We start from the raw sequence: 19868 nt of genomic DNA, 5'->3' as shown, positions 1-19868 counted from the left end.
ATCTGCTTATATCCAGCAATAAAAAATCCTTTCTATGACTGTGGTATGAACTATTTAAATGGAGAAATAGTCAGAGAAAAGTTTGAATTTGTTAATATCCAGCGGAAAAGATTCTTTCTGTGATCCTGGTAGAGGGGTGGGTTTTACATGTATATGCACCCCTAGTAACTACCGGTAAAGCTGCTCTGAGGATACGAAAAGCAAGAGTAAGCAGTGGATAGGCCCTCCTATAACGCCTTCATGACGTTTCCACCTCCTCTACTACATATAAAGCACGAGGTCTCGCGATTGATAAATGTGTTTTTTTTTCCCAATTATTATCTTCCAAAGAATGGATGGGGGGCTTTTTTTCTGGCATAACACAAGGAAGCTACTGATTTACGTGTCCAGGAAACTACATGGGATGGTTAGTGCGTCCGGATTCTATAACAACATAAACGTGTCCGTTCCGGTCATATGCAATGTACATGTTGTAATTGTCCGTGTGAGGTTAACCCGGAAAACGTTTCGTGGGAATCAGCAAGGACAACTGGGAGTGTTTCCAAGGAAGAAAAAAAAAACAAGACTTCGGGAGTTGACTTAGACCTTAATGTTGCTAGCTGTGTGCTGCTTCGAGCACTACCCAAAATATAACAGAACTGTGAAGCGTATTTTATTTCATGCAGAGGCGTTTTGGGATATTTGTCTACCTCTCTGAGAGTTTCAGAGGAATACCTGATAGGACTCGACAAAGAGAAAAAAAATCGTTGGAGAGAATCAGTTCATGTTAACCGTTTCATTGGCTCAGTATCTCTCTTGGACAGAAATAAAAGATAAAAGATGGATGGTCAGTAAGAGTAACTCAGTAGAGAAGTGAAGGATCTATGGTCAGAAGCTGGTAAGTATAAAACTCACAATTGCCATAGCGATATGATTTTTTAAAAATATTGTCCTTAATATTAAAATATATCGAGGACAATAAAAAGATGGGAAAACGGGTGCTGCCTGTACATGTATATACGTACACAGCTTAGGCAGTGAAAAAGACTAATTTTTTTCTATTTCTGTCGAATATATAATGGTATTGATTACCTATCAAATACACTTCATAACAAAAAGCCAAGTATGGGCTCATAGGTAAATTCCGACGGTGGCCAGTGGGTCTATTTGGATTTTAGTTTAAAGCTGTAAAATGTACATATTCATTACTTGACTTAACCCGAAAAGTAAATTAATAAAGGAAACAGAAAAACAACTTGAAGCGTAGAAATAGTTATAGTTATTAATTTTCATAAAAATGATTTTCTTCTGGTACATGTCTTTAAAATTTTTTGAAGATAAGATCATATTATGAATTTGGCGGAGAGAGAGAGAGAGAGAGAGGGGGGGGGAGGGGAGAGGGAGGAATGCGTTTCTCCCATCTCTTGCGCCCTGAGGGTAATTTTTGTCGTACTTGTAAAAATATTCAACATATCCATGAGCCATTAACCCGAGCAAAGTTTAAAGTTATTGAAATGTTTACGCAGAATCACATTAAAGTCATATTTCTGGGCGAGTTGGCGAACTGATGGCATCTTAATGATACTGGAACGCTTGATGGAACATTAAATTTACAACCAGATTCAACAATGCCGAATAATATTTTGGTCCTCAGGATTAAAAGCGCCTTTCGTTGCTTTTTTTAATCTTGTTGGTATAATATTTCTTGATATGATTTTCTAAGAATTGTGAAACATGACTCACTAGCTGTCCCATTTTGAAATAAGAGAAAAATATCGTATCATACATGATTAAAACTATAACCGATATGTAAAGATTCCATTGTGAGCGCTATATTACTGATCAAAATTGTTTGAAAGCAATACAGTGAATCAAATTTAAAGTCGGCGTTTTGCGCAAATGGCTTTAAAAACCCTGACGCCCGTCGATAGTGAAAATGCAGTGTCGTTTTAAGTTAAGGTACATCCAGTTAATTAACATTTTTCTTTTTTTAGATTATCACAAATATTTATGATTATTTATTTCATTTATTAGTATTATTCATCACATTTCTTCAGTATACATCTCCCATTTCTCCGAGTATAGAATCGTTCGTCACTCTTTTTATTCATGTCTACGAGGAATAGAGTTTACTCTGATGAGTATTTCTTTATGAAATCATATATTATTTCTTTCAGAATATATTCTCCATTTTTGTACGACATGGACCGTCGCCATGTTTACTCAATTCTATCCGGGATCAAGGCATAATTATCCAGAAAAGCCTACTTATGTGTCCAGCGCTTTTTTCGTCTTTGGAATATTTATCATTTTTCAACTGCCAGAGGCTACAGGTAAAGGCATAGTATTAAACAGTTTAAATGTTGTTTTATATTAAATATTGGTTTGATGTTTTAAATGTGTTTCGAACAATTCAAAACGTTAAAAACCATCGGGTTATTATTTGTTATTCATGTGCTGTGCGTATACCACAAAATTAGCACATTGCCTTAATTAGCAAGTTTTTGATGGTACATTTATAAACATTTCAAAAGAGATTCAATGCGAAATAAATATCCGATGAAACATTGTGCTGCGGTTCTTAAATTATAGTTATGTATAAAACATTGGCATGTAGGCAGTAAAACCTACGAATTCACCGTATATCTTTACACCTAAATCCTTCCTGAGTGCTCTGCTTCAATTTGAACACCGCCAACATTTCTGACTTATCCATTATTTAAGAGTTATTACAGATTAACCACCATGAAGAAAACGAATACGAACCAACACATGTAGGGCCTCGTTGACACCACACTTTAACATCTGCAGTCACGTCAAGTGGTTATTTTCTGCGATAAATGACTTATTTTTAAAGCAAGGAAGGATACATTAATAACGTTTGCGGTGAAGGGATATTTATATCTATTAGTTGTCCTCCGCCATTACTTATTTCTGGCGGTTTGCGCTTCATTTATCAAATGTCCTACATGTACGTGTAGCTCTAAAGCTGTGATGATTTTACTGAACCACATCACGTTCTGTAGCCGAGTTGCTCGACTTTACAATGTCAACACTCCGAAAAACGTGCACAGACCGATTGTTTTTTGGGTACACACAGTTTTGATATCGCTTTAATGCACATGACCAGAAGAGATGCGCCATGATTTGTTACAAATTTTTCATATTAATTTGTCAAAATACAACACCATATCAATAACAGATTAATCTTAAAATAGAAACATTTTATAGGATTAACATTCAGATCCACCCGAGAGTTTGTATTATTTTGTTAGATGAATGCACAGATACTTCCGGTAGAAGATTGCAAACATCTTTGTTTGGCAGAAAGGTAAACCATTAAAGCATTAAATTAATTTATGTGTCAAGTAATGGATGTAGTGTGCGAGGGAGGTCTTTTCACTAAAATGAATCATTTCCGAGCAAACTTACATAAATGGAACGATAAAATCATGGGCAGTAAGCTGCGTGTAGAACAATTACTTTTTTATTATGAGTGATTTGTTTTCTACCGGTAATGGCCGTCCTTTTCCGGGAGGTCTCTTGGCATAGATTTCATTTTAGAAGCAGGCCCGTAGCCGGGGGAAAAGGGGGGGGGGGGGGGGGGGGTCGGGGCGTTCGAAAGAACTGCCCTTTTGTCAAGAAAAGGACCATTCTAGGTAAAATTTGATCTAGGTACACAAAGGTTTCAATGTAAAAGGTCCACTTTTTTCAGAAAAAGAACCCCCAAGCTACGGGCCTGAAAGGTCATCGCAAACAAACACTGTATGGATGGATTTGCAGCCCGGTTGAAAAGCATCAGATTTCAACATCCTTCTTCTGATAAAATTGGGAAACAACACGCACACAGGGCGTGTGCTCAGGGACGTGCAGCCGTAAACTCGATGGGGGGAAGGGGGGGAGGCAGGAGGGTCCATCAATATGCTCTGAGACTGTAAAATTTCAGTAAGAAACGCTTTGCTCTTACCCAAACACACCAAGTGACTTCCTCATGTGTCCTGCTGTGAACGAACACTTCGGGGGACGCCTTGTGCTTAGTACACCTCTTAAAACTAAGTCGAACGCACCCAAAATGTACAATAATGTGCCCACCACTTTGACCAATGGGCCTTTGTATTGCCCTTATCGCGTCCTTAATGTGTAGCTACACGACGCGACACGTGCCGTTATTCACGTACTAAGTGGCTTAGGAGACGGTTCTTGGGGAAGTGAGGAGGGGGGGGGGGTGGACACATTAATATTTTAGTTACCACTGAAGCCAACTGTACATACCGCCAAGGTACCAACCGCAAAGGACCAAAATACTGTAAACGCCTGGTCGTGTTAAACAATAATTTGCCCGAAATTGTCCAACGGCAATAATTAAAAAATATTCGAACATACATCGTTTTGATTTACACTTTTGATTAATTACTGTTCAACACAAATATTTAAATTGAATGCACATTTTGTACACATTTATGTACCTCAAAGGACATGCTGCAGAAAAAGTCAAATCAACAAAAACAAAATTCCATGACTTTTTATCTTTCTCTTTCAAATGCGGTGTACCCGTGTCGTGTGGTATAAAGTTGTTGCCTCGTGTCGCCGGCTTCAGTTATCAACCACAAAGTTCTAAATCACAGCTACCAGTAACCGCCGCAGCAACCAAAATAACCGCAGTGCCCATTGCAAACTACAATAAGTGCGCATGTCATAATCATTATGCCCCAGAGCCCATTCCCATTGAAACTATCGTTCTATATAGATCGATCCAACTCCACCTTGCGTTGAGTAGAATACAGAAAAGCTGGTGGTTATAGAAGTAATTAAGTTGAAAACAAAGGAGGCGTGTTTATCTGTCAAACTGATTGCATTCAGCTAGAGTCCTCGAGGAGTTGGATCGATGTACGTAGACCAGTAATTGCATTGGAAATGAGTCCCTACAGTTCCAACATATACAATCGACCAAAAAAGTTCGAAAGCGATGTTATTTTGAATAATTATGAAATAACCATATGATCTAAGGTTAATATTTTAAGCAACATTTATGGATAAAGCACCCACTATTAGTTACTTTTTGAAATTTTGTCAGGGAAGGAATTGTGTGGTCGAGTGCTTAAGTATACAGGTAGGGCCTACTTTGTTGGATGTTGAGCAAATCATGAAGTCACACTCAGTAATTCGAATTCAGTAAATGTGACACAAAATGACCGTTTGCAGAAGGTTTTCCAGGAATATTAAAATGAGGTAGGCCTACATGGTACCGGTGTAACAGTAAATAAAGTCCGCTAGAAACCGTAGTCCGTTCTTTACCAACCCAATTTCTCCGACTAAAACTAACCTGTACTAATCACATCATGTGGCACCCCAAAACAGAGCATGGTATTTTTTTTAATGAGGAACATCTATTTCTAGGTTTCCCAGACAATGACTGTATGTATCACCTCGAACAAGACGTTTTCGCGCACAGAAACACGTGTTACCATGTCGTGAGCACTGGAAAAGACTGGCGTGGCGCTAAGGCTTTCTGTGAAACCCACGGCCAGGGATTAGCTGAGGTCCAAGACCGAGATGTCATGGAATTTCTTTCAAGGACACTTCATGGTCTTCCCCATAGCGCCGTGTGGATGGGAGGGAGTGATGTGATAAACGAAGGCAGTTGGATGTGGACCTCAGGTTAATCTTGTTTTCAAATCCCTTCCCGTCTCTCTCTCTCTCTCTCTCTCTCTCTCTCTCTCTCTCTCTCTCTCTCTCTCTGTGTACATGTATGTGTATTTGGTAAACCGCGACCATAATCTATTCAAGGAATCACATTATAGTACCAGTACCAGTAGGCTACATTGTATGGGATGAATCACATGGTTTTTGCCTTATATCATTGGCGCGCAAAACCGACATCAAAGTCTCTGTTTACTTAGTGTTTATTTTTCACCAGGCCAAGCTGTGACCTATTTCAACTGGGCTCAGGGTCAACCGGAAACGATTTGGCCTCGATACCACAACGAGGATTGCATGGTTATGAGGAAAACTGACGGATGGAAATGGAGTGATTTTCCGTGTGCAGGCCGATATTCTTTGTTTCCATTTATCTGTCAGTATGGTGAGTTTTGTTGTTTGTGCTATTTTAATAATATTCCTGTCGAACACAAAGCAGTCTGTGAAAATTAATACCTTTATGTTGAAAATCTTTTGCGTTAATTTTATTATTTAAGATCGACAATAAACACATCCAGTTTAAACACAGCGCCTATTCTACAATACGTGTAACTAATTATACGATTGTTCAAACTGTCCAAAACATTGTAAATAATTCAACCGTTTTACGTGATACTTTTACAAAAATATTCATAATCATTCTGTTTGTGTCAATGTCTAGATGGTAACGGCAATTCGCATATGATATATCAGGAAAAAACAACTGATTATATAAAACAATAGTTATGAAAAAAGCAAATCAATTACAAATAAAATGTATTTGTACATCAACCTCATAGGTCTCGTTGCTGTAGAAATTTTGACTTAAAATAGTAATTTTGCACGCGTGTAAGCTGAAACTAGCCTACTTTTTTTAGAGTGCACCCCATGCGAACACGTGAATACGTCAACCGACGCTGTCACAAGAGAAAATTCGTCGCCTGGGCAGACGACTCACAGGCCAAAAGTTCTTGAAACAACCGACGGGGGTTGCTCTTACTTATCGCAAGAAATAGGAATTAAGCGTTGCGACTTGGGTAAGCGATTTTCTTTATAAATGTTTCGAAATCATGCAATTTTATTTTTATTCTTCTGAAACGTCAGTAGCTCAGCTTGTACTTGGTGGTGTGGGCCGGGCATAAAAAACACGGGCAATACAATAAACTGTAGAATAAACCCTTGGTTCCAGGTCTGATTATCGGTCTCACTGCCGCGGGAATGTCATTGATTGCAGTCGTTCTCGGTGTCTCAGCATTAATACACAGCGCAAAGGTAAGCACAGGTGAACACTTTATCTTTCACACTTTTTGTACCTCAAAAGCTGCTATTTTTACCTCCGGTTGTACATAGTCGCACAATGTCTTATAATGCAGATATTATCTCCGTTTCTAATATTTCATCATTTTGAAAACCAAGGGTCATTTTCGTAGCAGGTTTTATTGTATATTTAAAAAAACTGAGTGTAGTTGAGAGATGTGAAAAACTTCGTGCAGTGGCGAGTATTCCGTCCATTAGATTCGTATAGGTTAGGGTTCTTCTGACCCGTACAAATCATTGTTACCCTGACGCCTCCCACACATGATATCAACAATTTTTTTTAGGTTTTTAGATGTACTGGTACCAAGATTGATAATCTTGAGTTTGTGAATAAGACAATTTCGTTCTTTTGGTCATATGAAGTATTTATTTCAGAAAGCACGTTGTATTGCAAGTGAAATGAAGTCCGGCCAGTTCAGACAAAGACGAGGCTCGGAGCGAAGTCAGGAGGTAAAACAATTAAACTTTTTGATTGAAATTATAACAGTTAATAAGGAAGTAAATGGTTTGGGTATATAATGAAAGATTATATAGAAAAGCGAATAATATGACAACATATCTCCTATTATCTTGCTCTAAACATGCCGGTTAACTTAAAATAATCTCAACAATGGGACGCAGGTACTGATAAGCGTGACTTTCAAATACAAAACCTCTCAGTAGCTTTTGACAAATCTATCCATTTCATCCAGACGCAACGCACAGTAGAAAGGTCAACCATTCGGTCAGTTCTGGGGTCCATAGACCCAGTTCTCCAGCCTCCTGACACAACGAGAGTGAAAAGTCAGCACAATTCGCACAATCTCGTCTACCACAATCCCAGCATTGTGTTCCACACCAAAAGCAGCGGAGAGAACCCCCGCCGTTTTCACGACGTGTGCGGCAAAAACGTCCTGCAGTTGAAGTTGTTAGGCGCGCCATCATGGCCACTTTGACTTTTTTGGAGTGGACAGCATTACGAGCGTTAATTAGTATTTAAGTCCGTCTAACGCAGGGTTCTAACGATGGTGCGTGCACGGCGATTTAAAAGGTGATAAAGACTGAGAATTATGTCTTATTATCTGTACGGCAATTCGTCATTTCACTTTGGAAATACCACTACATACACGCCGGTGTTGGCGTACTGAGAAAGATGAGAGTGTACAAAGTAAAAAAAAAAATGTTTGAGTTCGCAAGTGAGACGAGCAATTTTAAGGTACCGTGGAAACAAAAGTAATTTAAGACGCACATAGCAAGCAATGAAAGAGCAACCATCAGACTAATGAACCTTCGGACTTAGGACCTCTGACGACATATAAACCTTTGGACTAATGAACCTTCGGACTTTTATGTTCAACCGTTTATTGATGTATACAAACTTTTGTATATTAGTATATTTTGTTTGGCTTAGGCACAAACAAGTGTATGAATAAACTGTGAAAACTAATTTTCATTTTGATGAAAAAGAGATGAGTTTCCAGTTCTGAACCATCCCATTAATTTGTTTTTCATTCCTTTGACCATGCATGCACGTTTAGCAACCATAGCAAAAGGAGTAAAAGCGATTTACAATATTACGAGATTAAAGTTATTACACATTAAAAAATCCTCAAAACCGTAAGAAATATTTTCTAGGTGGATTACAGCAGAATACAAAAAGGCACGAAATTTGATGGAATATATTCCATTGAACATTCGGTCCAGGTATCTTCAATTGGTGGGTCTGAAGTAATAGGCATAATGAAAATGAACAGGCAAACGTTAAGACTACAACTTTCTACAGGGCATATATATATTGAAGGGATATTTATTCCTGAAAGTCTTCCCGCTTTGCGTATAAATCAACAATTTGCAAAGTCTGCAGATTTATCACGATTTATAGCCGGATAAAAATGCCCGCAGTCAGATTTGTGCAAGAATTCTCTTAGTGCGCCCATAGTTGGCTATATCTATTTGGACCACGTTTTTAAGCCACACTGTCCATCTGCCTTTGGAAATGGCGTGATGTCAGACTAAGGTCAAGGTCGAAGAGTTCACTGCACACAGCCTCTCATTTTCTTCTCTTAAAAGTCTCTACGCGAGTCCAGGTTGAATCAGGGGGCAGTCTGGCTCCCCGGGCGGACACTCCACTGAAATATAAGGAAAAAGTCATATAAGGACGGTTCCCAATCATTATCGCTGTTTGTGTGCGCCCCATGTCCCATCTTTAATTTTCAAAACTGTTACAGTAATGAGTTGGCTTTTTGGCATGAAAGTGCCTAATTAGAGCTGTGATTACGTCCTCCCGTGACGTAATCCAGTCCTAAAAACGAGTGTTTCAATCAGAATAACCTAGTCTTTATTCGCCACACTATTGCACGCATCTCAACTAACGCAATGACTCAAAGCACTGGGCACCTACCGCATTTATTACGTATCTGGACCTGTCCATCTGCGCATGTCAAACTGAGCTGAACGTCTATCTTCCTGTTTTCCAAATCCGCGATTGGTGGAAAGAAGAACTCCGGAGTTCCAGGAATGATAAGCGTGAGAAAAAATGAGTCATATCTCTGTTTCTGGACTTCAGCTAAAACGCCGTTTACGTAGGCATCCAGGTCCAGCCCCCCTGAGAGGTCTTCGTTACTGGAGAACGTGAGAAGTAGATCCTTTTCTCTGCAGGTTATGACGGGGTCTGTGAAGATACAGGGTTTGTTGATACAGGCGAACTGGAGACTCTGGACGTGCTGAGACTGGAACATCGGCATTATGGTTTGTTTGATAAATACTGGGTCGTTTTCCGGATCCTTGCACACGTGAGCGTAGCGGGCGCTGAATGTTGCTTTTGCGGCAGTCGGCGTGAAAGTGCCTAGAATAATGAGAGTAAATGTGAAAATTATCCAAAAAAAAAAAAAAAAAAAAAAAAACTGTGTTTAATGTCGCCCCCAAAATCGAATTGATCATAAGTGCAAGCATTTCTTAGCCACCCTGAAAATTTCATCAAAATCTGCCCATGACGTTTTGAGTTAGACTGAAAATAATTATCTAACAAATCAACGCAGGCAAAAATATCACTTCCTTGGCGGGAGTCTTTACGTCACTTACGATGGCAATCCGGGACGTTGTCAGAAGGGATCCACCCTCCGTCCGCTCCACAAACATATTGCTCGGGGGGAGATTTCAGAAATTCAAAACCGGCATCACATTTCGCTTCACAGAAGGGATTGATGGCTGACGTATCGCACGTTATTGAACCATTAACTGGTTGCCTCAGATCAGGGCAGTTGACACCTGGAAAAAGTGGAAGATCGTCTTGTTTAAGGCGAATTTTTTAGCGGGAAATACTGCAAACAATTGGAAACATGCGTCATTTTGAATTCATTTACCTCATTCATAACATTAACTTAACGTTGTGAGTCCATCGAAGTGCTTCAATGCACAGACAGCCTGTACATCTCCACTTAATCAAGTTTGAGTTTTTGGGCAGTCAAGTGCGACTCAAAAGATTTCTCGTTTAAGGCCTACTTTGCAAAATGCCAACTTAATACATATATATATATATATATATATATATATATATATACTGACAGAATAAAGAGTAGACCAAAACATAAATATATATACAATGGGTCTTTCTGCGAACAGGACGGTAAACAGTTTAACTATTTGGGTCTACATTAGTCTTGTGAGAATACTTTTGTACAGCTTATGGTTGCATACTCACGTGTCAAGTTTACCAAGAAGGTACAGACGGCGATGTTCCCACTCGGGTCGGCAGCCTGGTATCTAACATTGTACTCTCCCATGGGAAACAGATTATCGGTGGGAATGTTATCCGTCACCGTGACGCTGCCGGAGTTGTCCGAAAAAGTTGGCTCGGGCCATGTGACCTCCTTCACCATGACACCCTCCAGAACAAACCTGTTGATGTCATCCGGGCAATTGCTGACGACAGGCAGTTCCAAATCTAATGAATAAAACGGATAAACGGGGGAATAAAAAGACGAACACCAAAGTTCAGTTATTTGAACGGTTTGGGGGGGGGGGGGGGGTAAGCTTTATGCACCAGCAGAGGATTTGCCAGCAATTTTGAAAGAGCTAGGTTGATTTTTGCTGAAAAAGAGTTGAACTGTAACCCCTTAATTGATCCAACATGAGAAATGGCAGAATACCTCTGGTTCAGAGTGGATCTTTTCATGCCAAAAGGTCGGTTCTTTTGAATCCCAGAAACCTCCCCCCCCCCCCCCCAACACCCCTCACCTGCCTACGGACGTGGTCAGAATCAACAATAAACGTAGGAAGAGAATAAACATGATCGCTAAAACATTTGTCAATTTAGTGAATGAAATATTAAAAAGTATAACCATTAATTAGGATTATAATCTGGTTTGTTTCCGGACGTCATTCCTGTCAGTATAGTCTAAATAGACTATAGTCTAAGTAGTACTGCTAGACTGGATGAAGAAATAAACTTACTTCCATCGTAGAAAATGTTATGGAAATTCAACAGTTGTAATATATGTCGGTTTTCAGAAAAACAAAAAAATTCAGTTGGCAAATTCTCATAAGATAACACATATTATTACGCAGGATAAGGCACAAACGCCAATACTTACCCTTCACGTGGACCTTAAAGGAACAAAGTGCCGAGTTTCCTTCAGCATCGAATATCGTGATTTTCACCTTATGAACTCCGATGGTAAAATTCTGTTCATTAGTTTGTGGACCAACCACGTTTACGACCCCGACATTGTCTGTGTATGTCACTTCCGGCCACGTGACAGTGGCGTAGGACAATTGCGTGTTGACTTCTATGTTGCTTGGGCAGTTTGTGAACTCTGGGTTTTCGGCGTCTATGGGAATAGAAAATGAAAATGTGCATTCAGGGTATCCGTGTAGAACACACACTGACTATACATGTAGAATGGTCTTGTGGGTACGATGCATTAACTGTATTCTTTGCGTTTCTTTTGACTTACCGGTATAATTGAATTTTCTTTGTAACTCGGTACTGAAATATATAGTTGGTAACCTTTTAAATATGCCTGCCTGAAACCCGTTGTTAAGAAACAAAAAATAATGTTTTTCGTCACCTTTGCAATGCTTTCGGTCCGTTCTGAGGAGGAATCCTGATTGACACGCGCATGCGTGTTGGCCAAGGAAATTGATGCAGGTTTGTTCGCAGCCGCCATTGTTGTTTGCACACTCGTCTATATCTGAAAACCAAGGTCTTTTTTTAATAAAAAAAGAGACATTATACAAATTCCATCTACATGTACTTTGTATGTAGGATTTTTTCAATGGTACTTACCAGTATAAAACCATAAAACTTGAGACAACACCATGTTGCAGGCTTTATGATATTATAACCCGTGCAGCCATTACTTACCTGTACACTGTGCCGGGATGTCGGGGGTCCAGACTCCATTGTCCTGGCACCTGATGCTGGGAGGACCGGACAATGCGAACCCTGTTCTGCAGGACCGGGTACATATGGTGCCTGGGTTGTACGAAGTGGACGTGCAGTTCACGCTGCCCCTGAATAGTGTCGGCATGGGACACGCCACGTGTGAAAGGCCTGGAATTGATAAGGAATGATGACTAGCTGTAGCTTTAGGGGGCCAGGAGGGAGGGGGACGAGGGGGGGGGGAAGGTGAGGATGCGGTTAAACCATACCGCGAAATGCCACGTGATAGTTGAAATAGTTGAAACTTGGGCAGAGGATGAGGAGCTGAAAAGGCATGTGGTAGTTGATTTACATGTAGTTGAAATTGCAAGAGGGGAGGGCAGTAGCTGGGAAGGCGGGTTGAGTACTCGATTTCACCATTTCGAGAAATGACACGTGGTAATTAAATATCTGTGGATTTTAATGATGGAAACCCGACACTTACTGACGCAGGTCTTCAGATCGTTGCTGAGTCGTTTACCAGCCGGGCACTCACAGCGGTAATCTCCAGCGGTGTTGATGCACGTGTCCGTGCAGCCATGGGTTTGCTCAGCGCACTCGTCCACATCTAAAACAACATTGATCTGTATAAGTTTTATGTTACTTTACTTCTCATAAGACAGGAACCCTTAGTGACATAAACTTGTGAGGTTGATGAATATCAATAAACGGTGTGGAGGGCGGGGAATTGTACAATATTCAGTGATGTTCTAGGATCAAAGCATGTAAATAAATTTACATGAAGAATTAAATAAATAGATGAATTAAAAAATTAACGGTGAGCAGGACCTTTTTCGCCTACGTGAGTCAATAGAGAGGGGAAAAAGCTGAATTTTACATACACGTGCATCACGGTGCATGTAAACAATCACCTGAGCAATCTCGTCCATTGGTGTCCAGGCGGTAACCATTGGGACACGTGCAAACAGGCGGGTAGCGTGTGTCGTCACATCCGTTACTGCACCCCAAAGACGAGCAGGTCACTTGCGCTAGAAAAGGATTTAATTCAAATGAACATAGAATAATTGAGCGAGTAACTTGTGTTGTGACCCCATATGGATTTTAATGGTTGGCACTGATCAACTCGCGAAGAGGGAAATTTTAGTCATGTGTTTCTTTCTTTAAAGAACCTTTTATGGGCTACTTAAAGAAATAAATAACATATGAAGTTATACAACGATTTTACATCATTTGAACAACTTTTGTGGTTTATTTTGTTCAATTATATCTGGTCAGTGAGTTACCAGTCCGAGGTTACCCTGACCCATAGAAACGGTATACACAGTTAAACGAGCTACCAGAAATGAATTTCTATTGTATATTCTATAATAAACTGAAAAAATCACGATCATTACTATTATTAGCAACATACACTGCACACTGTACAGCTTAGAACACAATAACCCTTTTGATAAATAAGCAAGAACTAGACACAGGTGTGCGTCTGTTTAGATCATGCCTTCTTTAGAACGTTGGGCTTACCCTTTAATTCACATTTTAATTTGTCAGCACTGAGGACTTTATTTGGTTCATTGCAGACGCACTTGTAGCTCCCAACTACGTTCACACAAGTAGCTCCTGAACTAGTGTCACATCGGTGAAAGAATCCACATTCGTTCATATCTGTGTAATGGAATTATAGCGGGTATTAAACTGCATTTAAGCACGGGTTCTTAAACTGAATCCTGTTGTCATGGCCGTGAATTACCGATAGTTGTTGGTTTTAAATGCCTCCATTTCCAACAGAATATCTGCAATACCAACTCACACGTTCATTGTAAATAGAAATATACTGTATGCAGTTTACTAGTACGTGGACTTTGAATTAAGCGTTGCAAACAAACAAATGAATACATAATAAACCAATGAACAAATGAAAAAAGATAAGTAGTAAATTAAAAATACACAGACCAAAGAAAAAAAATAAATACATAAATAAAGTTATATGCAGGAGATAACTGACAGTGATTGCAAAGCTAGCGATGTCCTTACCCACACAGTCCTTTCCATTATCTGCCAGCTTATAGCCCAAGTTACACGTACAGTAAGGTTCATACCAAACCTCCGCCTGGTGGCAGTTGTGTGCACATCCGAACCCAAGACATTTGTACTTTTCTAATATAGATAAATGAAAGGGAAATATTTAAGTTTCGCTGCAAAATCTTGCCTGCAAGTTTTTTTTTTTAACGGGGTCTTTAGTGCACGTACTTATCTGATGATTTTTTTCTAATTACTGATTGAAAGCGCGTTTTGTTATTATGCCGGGATTTTGTTTAGGATGTTTCAAGTCAAACTTTTGCCACTCTTTACCAGGGGACACCTGGGTAATGGCGTCATTAAAATCTTATTCCTACAGTCCATGGATGTGTTCGTAGAATAAGCCAGAGATATATCACAAACATCTAGTGACAACTCGATGTGAACCTAAATTAACCCCACGTGTTCTCCTATAGTTTGTCTTGACTTACGTTCACAAATCTTGCCGCCGGCCATTAGCTGAAATCCACGTGGGCATTTACAATTGAAAGATCCGGGCGTATTATAACACGTGTCGGAGCATCCGCCATTGTTTATTCTGCATTCATTTATGTCTGAAAAAAAAGACGGGTGGGAAATGTTTGTTTGAAGCGTAAAATGATAAGTGAAAGTACACGTTGAAACGCAACACTAAGTACCTTGATTTGGAAGTTTGGATGATGATTTTTTTTTGCCTATTTTGATTAAAAAAAATTGTAGGGAGTACTGTCCATGAATGTAAGAACTGGCCTGGGAGTCTTGGCATGGTTAGAATCATGAAAAACGATATGTCACTCCAAATTGAAACTAATTATCGGTTTATTAAATGATCGTATATACTAATTTCAAGTAACAGTGTGATGGGGATAAAAACGGAAAACTGGCATTAACCGTAAATTAATAATGCATCAACGCCAAGGAAATCGGACTTAACAAATTATTTCATTTCCAGTGTTTGGCATTTTGGACTGCTCATGGACTCACCGATACAATGAATGCCGTTGGGATGTAACCGGTAACCATCCGGGCAACCACACTGATACGAGCCGGGTGTGTTCACACAGGAGTGGCCACAGACCGGAGGCTGCTGTTGACATTCGTCAATGTCTTAGAAAAGAAGAAGAAGAAAAAACATAAACAATAAACATGTAAACGGTTGTATCGTCGGATATCTGTTCGTAGCGGACACTTACCCAAACGAAAACTATTATGTTTGTAAGCCCGACAAATGAGTGAACAAATGAATAAACAAATGAAAAATAAAACTACAGTCAAACAAAATTCAAACAAAAACAAAACGTCATTGGTTGTGACAAATAAATAAATAAATAAATTCCTAATTCCCTACTTCGAAAAAAAGGAGACACTGGAAAAAATATTGTTGTCACAATTCTGGGGACTAAGGCAAATTTTGGACGTATGAGTATAGGGTAACGTATGGTAAATGCACTCCAATTTCGGTGGTGTATTAAAAAGTCCCACCATAAATGTCAAGTTTTTTTTTTTTTTTTTAAATTTTTTTTTTATTATGGAAAAAAATAATAATAAGTAAATAAATAAACACAAATAGAGTATATATATATGTTCCTTTCATACACGCACACATACCCACGTACGCACAACACTCATACTTGGTCACTGCTAATATGTATATTATCCTTGCATTACACAGTTGTGTTTACAAAAATAGACTAATTAGTTGTCTGTCCATTTCACTCAAATATAGTAACTTCATCTCTAAGTGCCTGCTGATTAACAAAACAAAATTAAATAAAATATAATAGAAAACTTAAACCCAAAAGATAAAGAAAGGGATGCTACTGCTATTCCCCTTCAACAAAAAGTGGTAACCATTGTGCCCATTGTTTAACAAAGTTGTCATATGTGCAAGATCCATGACGCAATAAATGTCAAGTTTTGTTCATTTGATCAGTTTTCAGAGGTACATGTAACCCCTAGCTGGTAGGGGGGGGGGAGGCAGTATATCAACTCACCTACACATCCTGACCTGGCAGCATTAGGTTTGTACCCCGCCGGACACTTGATGGGGATATCTAAAACGACGGTAACAATTTGTGATATCACTAGAATGCCATTTTTCAGTGAGTCAGAGGGGAGCGTTGGTTGGATGATATATATATATATATATATATATATATATATATATATATATATATATATATATATATATATATATATATATATACTAAATGGATGATATATATGCTATATACATATATATCAAGGACGATCAAAGCATCTAACGAAGTGCATGCAGATGTAGTAAACTGATGGATGGCATGACTACTGCAAGTTAATACATAAATTAAATTTGAGCTAGTGCAGGTGAATGGGTGTTTAATTCTAAAAGTAAGTCCATTTTTAAATGTTACACAATGTCATAACTGGAAACTTACCTTTGGTAAAACAAGATGACAAAATGAATGAGATACTAACCGAAATGCAGATTATAAAGAGTAAGAGACAAAGTCCATCACTAAAGCAAATTTAAACAAAAGCAAAATTGAAAAACAATTCCAGGACAAATATGGAAACCTCAACAATACGAGTACAGAAATGTGAGGTACCCAGGTGTGGCACCTGCCCACTAATTAAAGAGGGGAGCCATCTAACATTTAAAAATGGACTTACTTTTAGAATTAAACACCCATTCACCTGGACTAGCTCAAATTTAATTTTGTGTATTAACTTGCAGTGGATGCGGTGAGAACTATATAGGACAAACTGGAGACACTCTCCGACATAGAATGACCGTTCACAGACAACAAATAAGACAACCTAAATATTGATCAGTGCACGTCTGTGAGTGGGCATATTAGGGAATGCCCTATGAACAAAAACAAGGACTTTACGGTATTCCCATTTTATAAATTCACTAGGGAAACAACCCAAACAGAAAGAGAAATGAAAGAAAATCTATTCATTAATAAGTATAAACCTACATTGAATAGATAAAAGCATTGGTAAAAGTAACAATTAAACACCCATTGTTACAGACGTCACATTTTAGCGTTTATGACATCACCTAGTAGCAAATAAACAATAAACCCCCTGAAGAAAGAAAGAAACCGGTCGGGGCAAAAAAAGTTGCTGTTCTTTTTTTCTTTTTATTATATATATATATATATATATATATATGCTAAATGGATGATATATATGCTATATACATATATATCAAGGACGATCAAAGCATCTAACGAAGTGCATGCAGATGTAGTAAACTGATGGATGGCATGACTAAAGCACGTGTAAATAAATGAATAAATGAGTTTACGCACAGAAGAGTGAAGTTAAATTGCTGAATGACGACAAAAATGAACGGAGATTTCGAGAATGAGTAACAATGAGAAGTCTGATAAATAAATAAATAAATAAACAATACCAGTATATAAGTTTCTAAGTAACTTACTCACTCAATCTCAATAAATAACTTAATAAATAACTCAATTAATAAATTTTATGATAAGCAAACAAATAAACAAACAAATCAATACATAATGAATAGAAAAAATAAATGAAATCAGAGATACAATAATAATAATAATAATAATAACCTTACCTTTACACGTCTTCTCGTCTACGTCTAATTCCTTCCCCACCGGGCACGTGCAGTGAGCGCCGCCATCATCATTGACGTCACAGCCATGACTGCAACTTACGGCGTCACAGGGATTGGGAGGGAGCGTCGTGTTCTTCAGAGCAACAAGATTTCTCTCTGCATTGTCTTCTCCACCTGCATATTAATTATGACATGTGTGAAGCTCAGGCAGACAGGTGTAATAATTAACGAATAAAAAACCCTTGTTAAAAATGTAACTTTTTGAAATGTCTCCGCTACTTAAAAGCTGTTTAAGTCACTGTCTTTTGAATAACGCGTCGTATTTCTCTAGGTGAGTGTGTTCAAGCGTTTAAGTTGCTTAAAGATAAAATAAGAAATAAACTCACTTTGTGACGTCGAGGTCGCTTCGGTCATCTGCGGCAACAATGTTGATAAAATTGTATCACATTAAAGCTATGAGACTCGGTACATGATTTTTAAATTTAAAAAAAAAACAACAACTAATAATAACTAACAAACAAAAAAGACAACAAACAATGAAACTAACAAATTATAAATAAATAAATAAATGAATAAATGAAAACAAAACTAAAACAAAAAATCAAATATGAAATAAAAAAAGGAGAATGTATATCTGAATCATAAAATATTTACGTCAGCATTATATCGAAATATGTTTGAAAAATTAATCTTTTAATCTTTTAACTTATAGTAAAGCTAAAATAGTAAATTGATGAATAAATAAAAACAAACATAGTAATCAATTAAATCACTCACTAACAAATCAATACTAACTAGGGAGGCATCCAATCCATTTATCTATAAACATTGAATACACTGGGGTCACAAGAACAAAGAAAATGATTCAATATTAACGATTTTATATTCCGTGACTATGCACACGAGGAGCGCTGCGCGAGAGGTTCTTTCTTCTCAACACTGGGGTTCAGTACACTGTAACACGTACAGCAGCGTTAGCGGCGCTTTATATGTAGAAGATTAAACGCGAAGCACCATATAGTGCATCAAACCAAAAACCACAAACTACTGTCTCCCTGATTGATTAAGAACCATTAAAGTAATTTAAGCCATTAAAACAAAAAAGGGAGCATTTAAAAGTAACAAACAGGCGTCCCCGAGCGCGATATTGCTGCGGCAACATAATCCTTGTTTCACTGCGGGACCTGCCGCAAGGTGCCAAAAGACTGTTAAAATCTCACACGCATAGAGCAGCATTACCTCTACGCCTAATGATATTATTTCTGATCACTTTTCGAAAGGGGCTGTGCGTTCAAAGAAGGAAATTACGATGAGTAACGCGCCGCACTCAAAAGGGGAAGCACGAACGGTTTCGGCCAAGGTAGAAAACGCCACCAAACTTTCAAAACCTTACCTGTGTCCCGGTCGAACAGTCTGCTACGGTTAATAAGGAGAACGCCAAAACAAAGGCGAGATTTCGAAGACGATTCATAGTCGCTATCTGTATTTCTTTACTTTACTGAATCTGTGTTAAAGGCAACCGGCTAAATAGGACTTCTAAAGTGAAAACAGGGCGAGTTTATTATGCCGGATATCGGCACAGCGTGTACGATGGTGACCAGAAGTACCGAGTGGGACCCAGTTTTGGGCACACTTTCCAATCGCGGATTCTTTCCCTTTTGAAACTTGTGCATCTTTATACAGCTACACACGTGCAAAAAATCTACTTTCACTTAATATAATAGTAAATATCATTCCTCACCTACCGAGCAGTCTGCACATTACTTCAAAACCAGAAAGAAAGGTGTCTGGTATTTTCACAATTGCCCTGGTCCGTCAGCCTCATTTTCTCTTACCGTGGCCTAGTTCCGGGTTGTAATAGCCGTCAGCACGCAGTCGTGTTATACTCTGACAGGCATG

At 38.6% G+C, this 19868-nt stretch overlaps 2 protein-coding genes across 2 annotated transcripts; one reads left to right on the top strand and one right to left on the bottom strand.

The window, feature by feature from the left end:
* The first annotated feature begins 98 nt into the window (after positions 1-98).
* On the top strand, positions 99-8149 carry LOC106153631 (uncharacterized). Its single transcript, XM_086995297.1, has 7 exons — positions 99-877; positions 2157-2312; positions 5377-5637; positions 5897-6061; positions 6534-6692; positions 6845-6927; positions 7348-8149. Exons 2-7 carry the CDS (start codon positions 2195-2197, stop codon positions 7489-7491), a joined length of 930 nt encoding a protein of 309 aa, XP_086851423.1. The 5' UTR covers positions 99-877; positions 2157-2194; the 3' UTR covers positions 7492-8149.
* Positions 8150-8740: 591 nt separating this feature from the next.
* LOC106153630 (uncharacterized) lies at positions 8741-19538 on the bottom strand. The gene is made up of 17 exons (XM_013527628.2): positions 19363-19538; positions 18356-18383; positions 17970-18143; positions 16384-16443; positions 15374-15496; positions 14842-14964; positions 14366-14488; positions 13856-13996; positions 13246-13362; positions 12819-12941; positions 12317-12505; positions 12021-12143; positions 11544-11780; positions 10652-10894; positions 10033-10218; positions 9353-9796; positions 8741-9080 (listed from the first exon to the last, which is right to left on the bottom strand). The coding sequence occupies exons 1-17, from the start codon at positions 19438-19440 to the stop codon at positions 9025-9027; spliced, it is 2568 nt and encodes an 855-aa protein (XP_013383082.2). The 5' UTR covers positions 19441-19538; the 3' UTR covers positions 8741-9024.
* Between the last annotated feature and the right edge of the window lie 330 nt (positions 19539-19868).

Source organism: Lingula anatina, chromosome 9, assembly GCF_051362555.1.
Source record: "Lingula anatina isolate TDL-2025a chromosome 9, LinAna3.0, whole genome shotgun sequence".
In the NCBI taxonomy this organism is placed as follows: Eukaryota; Metazoa; Brachiopoda; class Lingulata; order Lingulida; family Lingulidae; genus Lingula; species Lingula anatina.
This window is presented reverse-complemented; position numbering and strand designations above follow the sequence as displayed.

Coding starts and splice junctions, on each gene's coding strand:
- LOC106153631 (XM_086995297.1), top strand. CDS start 2,195: ATGTTTACTCAATTCTATCCGGGATCAAGGCATAATTATCCAGAAAAG. Junction 6,062..6,533: donor TCCATTTATCTGTCAGTATG/GTGAGTTTTGTT, acceptor TACTTTTTTTAG/AGTGCACCCCATGCGAACAC. Junction 6,693..6,844: donor AATTAAGCGTTGCGACTTGG/GTAAGCGATTTT, acceptor CCTTGGTTCCAG/GTCTGATTATCGGTCTCACT.
- LOC106153630 (XM_013527628.2), bottom strand. CDS start 19,440: ATGAATCGTCTTCGAAATCTCGCCTTTGTTTTGGCGTTCTCCTTATTA. Junction 12,942..13,245: donor CAATGGACGAGATTGCTCAG/GTGATTGTTTAC, acceptor ATGTTGTTTTAG/ATGTGGACGAGTGCGCTGAG. Junction 9,797..10,032: donor CAACGTCCCGGATTGCCATC/GTAAGTGACGTA, acceptor TCATTATTCTAG/GCACTTTCACGCCGACTGCC.